General features: G+C 36.9%; 1 protein-coding gene across 1 annotated transcript; it reads left to right on the top strand.

Moving 5' to 3' along the window:
* The first annotated feature begins 656 nt into the window (after window positions 1–656).
* LOC107472453 (uncharacterized) lies at window positions 657–1,865 on the top strand. The gene has a single exon (XM_016091982.1). It carries the CDS (start codon window positions 657–659, stop codon window positions 1,863–1,865), a length of 1,209 nt encoding a protein of 402 aa, XP_015947468.1.
* Window positions 1,866–3,692: the final 1,827 nt, after the last annotated feature.

Below are 3,692 nucleotides of genomic sequence, written 5' to 3'. Positions count from 1 at the left end.
ATATATATATATATATATTCACAATTTTATTTTTAATATGGTAATTACATAAAAGAAATATAACAATATCAACAGTACATTATAAAATTATAAAAAACCAATAATTTATAGCGGGTTTCTTTTAAAAATTATCACATATCTTATTACTAAAAAATTAATTCTTTCAAAAATTTTAAAAAATTTGAAAATAAATTAAAAATTAATAACTATTTGAAAGACACAGTACTTTTATAGATACAAGATATAAGATATCTTTATATTAATTTTTCTTTTAAGAACGTAAATTTAGAAGAAAAATTAGTATTTTTTACAAGAAAAATAATATCTAAAGTACATAATAATGTGATTACAAAAATATAATTATGTAAGTCATTTTGAATATAATAATATAAATATTAAATATAGTTGCACACGTATTTTACCATACGTTATGTTTTTAGAATGGTATTTCTTATATCATGCGAAATGAATACAATAAGATACTTAACATTATTTTAGTGATGAAAAGTTGTATCACATTAATTATTAAACCATATATTTGGTGTATAATAGATATGGACAAAACCTGAATTCTTAAGCCACGAGATAGCATAGAATATAGACGAGGACTTAATAACTTCCTAGAGTTTGCATTTGTGAATGCATCGTCGGATAACATGATAAAGTGTCCATGCCCTCAATGTGGGTTTCAATTTATGCAAATAAGAGAGGATGCGTACGACCACCTGTTGATAAAGCCCTTTCCCGCTGGCTATACTTTGTGGTTGCGTCATGGTGAGAAACCAGCTGAGAAGAGCTCTACTTGCACACTGATAGTTGAGAAACCTACACCCGAGGTGAATCCATATCTTCAAATGGTGCACGAGGCATTTAACTTCACAATGCCTCCTGGAAGTGAGGAGACCACAACAGCGGATCCTATAAAAGACGATGATATAGAATTGACGTACTTGTACGATGGTCTAAGTCGCAAGGCACATGATTTTGCCGATCTTCTTGCAGATGGAGCAGAGGAATTATATCCCGGCTGCTCGAAATACTCAAAATTTTCTTTCCTAGTGAAGCTTTATCACATTAAGTGTATGTGTGGTGTGAGTGACAAGGCTATGTCGATGATTTTGGACTTATTGCAGGATGCATTTGAGCAAGTCAAATTCCCGTCCACTTTGTATGAAGCCAATAAAACTATCCGAAAGTTGGGGATTGAGTACAAAAAGGTAGATGCATGCCCAAATGATTGCATATTGTATCGGGGTGAGGATGAGGAGGCGACGAAATGCAAGCTGTGTGGGACTTCACGATGGAAGAAGAAGATGCGAAAAGGTTCCGTTACGAAACTCAAAATACCTGTCAGCAAAAACGGAAAGCCTCTCCTAGCGAAGACTCTCTGTTACTTTCCTCTTATACCACGACTGCAACGGTTATTCATGTGTAGCAAAACTTCATCTGACATGTTATGGCATAAAGAGGCAGCTAATAATGATGGGTACTTGAGGCATCCAAGGGACGCTGAAGCATGGAAAGACTTTGATGCAAAGTATCCTTTTTTCTCTAACGATGCTCGCAGTGTTCGCTTAGCTTTAGCAAGTGACGGTTTTAATCCTTTCAGAAATATGAGTACCACGTATTCCATTTGGCCTATGATTCTTATTCCGTATAATCTTCCTCCCTGGCTATGCATGAAACAGATATCTTTTATACTATCTATGATTATTCCCGGTCCTAAAATATCAGGTAACGACATCAATGTTTATTTGGAGCCCCTGGTGGATGAGTTGAAGCAACTCTGGGATGGCGTTGAAACTTATGATGCTAATAAAGAGGACCACTATCAAGATGTGTGCGGCGCTAATGTGGACTATTAGCGATTTTTCAGGGATGGGAAATTTATCTGAGTGGAACACGTATAGTGGGTTAGCTTGTCCCACGTGTAACGTGGACACTAAGGCTCAGCGACTAACATTCAATCAAAAATGGTGTTACACGGGCCATCATCGCTTCTTGAATCAGGGCCATAAATATAGAGTAGACTGGATTAGATTTGACGAATAAGTTGAAAGCAGAGATCCACCGATGAAGTATTATGGAACAGATGTCTTAAGGCAGCAGTGTAACTTGCAAGTATCGTTTGGGAAGAACCCAACTCTAACAGCCAAAAGAAGACGCATTGGTGATGATGCAGATCAAGATGACTCGTATTGGAAAAAGAGGAGTGTGCTCTTTGAACTCATGTACTGGAAGGATCACATGTTGCGTCATAACCTTGACGTGATGCATACAGAGAAGAACATTTGTGATAATGTGGTCTTCACTATCTTAAACAATAGCGTCAAATCAAAAGATAATCTTAAAGCTCGCAAAGATTTACAAAGCATGTGCATAAGGCCTGAATTGTGGCTGGACGAAGATGGTAAATATCCTTCAGTAATCTTCAAAATGTCGAATCCACAGAAGGATGTATTCCTGAAGACTCTACAGAACATGGTCTTTCCAGATGGTTACTCGAGCAATATTGCTCATTGTGTTGACATCCAGCAGCGCAAGTTGTATGGGTTGAAGAGTCACAACTGCCACATTCTAATGGAACAATTACTTCCAATTTTGGTGAAGAATGCATTGCCAAGTCCGGTATCGAATGTGATTGCAAATCTGTCCTCATTTTTCCAAGAACTCTGTGGAAAAGCTATAAATCCTATGCAGCTTGGTGCCCTTCAGAATCATGTTGTGCAAAATCTGTGTTAGATGAAAATGATTTTTCCTCCATCTTTCTTTACTGTCATGGTTCACCTTACAGTGCACCTCGTTGATGAATTAAAACTTGGTGGCCCGGCACATTATCGGTGAATGTATCCAATAGAAAGCTTAGCTTGCTACTAAACGCATTTAAGACATTTTTTTTAAATTTCGTTACGTATATACTAAGTGTTATGTTGTATTTATGTAAAAGGTACTTAGGATGATTGAAGCAATACGTGCGTAACAGGGCACAAGCTGAAGGCTCAATTGCGGAGGGCTATTTATCCGAGGAGATTTTTATATTCTGCTCCAGATATTTGGATAATATTGAGACTAGAATCAATCGACCAGCGCGAGTTGACGATCGACCTGTTGATATTACAAACAATACAAGATGTACTATGTTCCCAGAAATTGGAAAAGGTTCAGGGGCTGTATCACATTTTGTACTGACCCCAATGGAAAGATATCAAGCACATCGTCATGTGCTAGTCAATTGCGAGGCCGTCGCTCCATTTATTCAGTAAGTATGCACATGTAATCATTAAGCACGATTATAATTAATTTCAAACACTCAGTCGTTGGAATAATTTTTTGTTATGTCGTAAAGTACATTTAGGGCAGAAACCAAGCAAAAATTACAGGATCAATTGCAATCTAAGATAGACCGTGTTGTGCATGCAGAATTTTCTCGCCGGTTCAAGCGTGAGGTTCGTAGAAATTTAACCTGACCAACTTATTTGTGCCCTGGAATTATAAATTATAAATTCCAATTTTTTATACGAATAAACTCTAATTTATGGTGCTAGGTTCCAATGGACAGTACTGTACATTCAAAAGAAATGAAGTTGCTGGCATGTGGTCCCATGCTTCAGGCAAAATGTTTTGGGGCATACAACGTCAATGGGTACAAGTTTAGAACTATCACAAAGGAAGACGGGTTGAAAATATAAAAT

Source organism: Arachis duranensis, unplaced genomic scaffold (assembly GCF_000817695.3).
Source record: "Arachis duranensis cultivar V14167 unplaced genomic scaffold, aradu.V14167.gnm2.J7QH unplaced_Scaffold_106250, whole genome shotgun sequence".
NCBI classification, from domain to species: Eukaryota; Viridiplantae; Streptophyta; class Magnoliopsida; order Fabales; family Fabaceae; genus Arachis; species Arachis duranensis.
The sequence above is the reverse complement of the archived record's forward strand: the minus strand, read 5'-3'. Positions and strand labels throughout refer to the sequence as shown.

Coding starts and splice junctions, on each gene's coding strand:
- LOC107472453 (XM_016091982.1), top strand. CDS start 657: ATGATAAAGTGTCCATGCCCTCAATGTGGGTTTCAATTTATGCAAATA.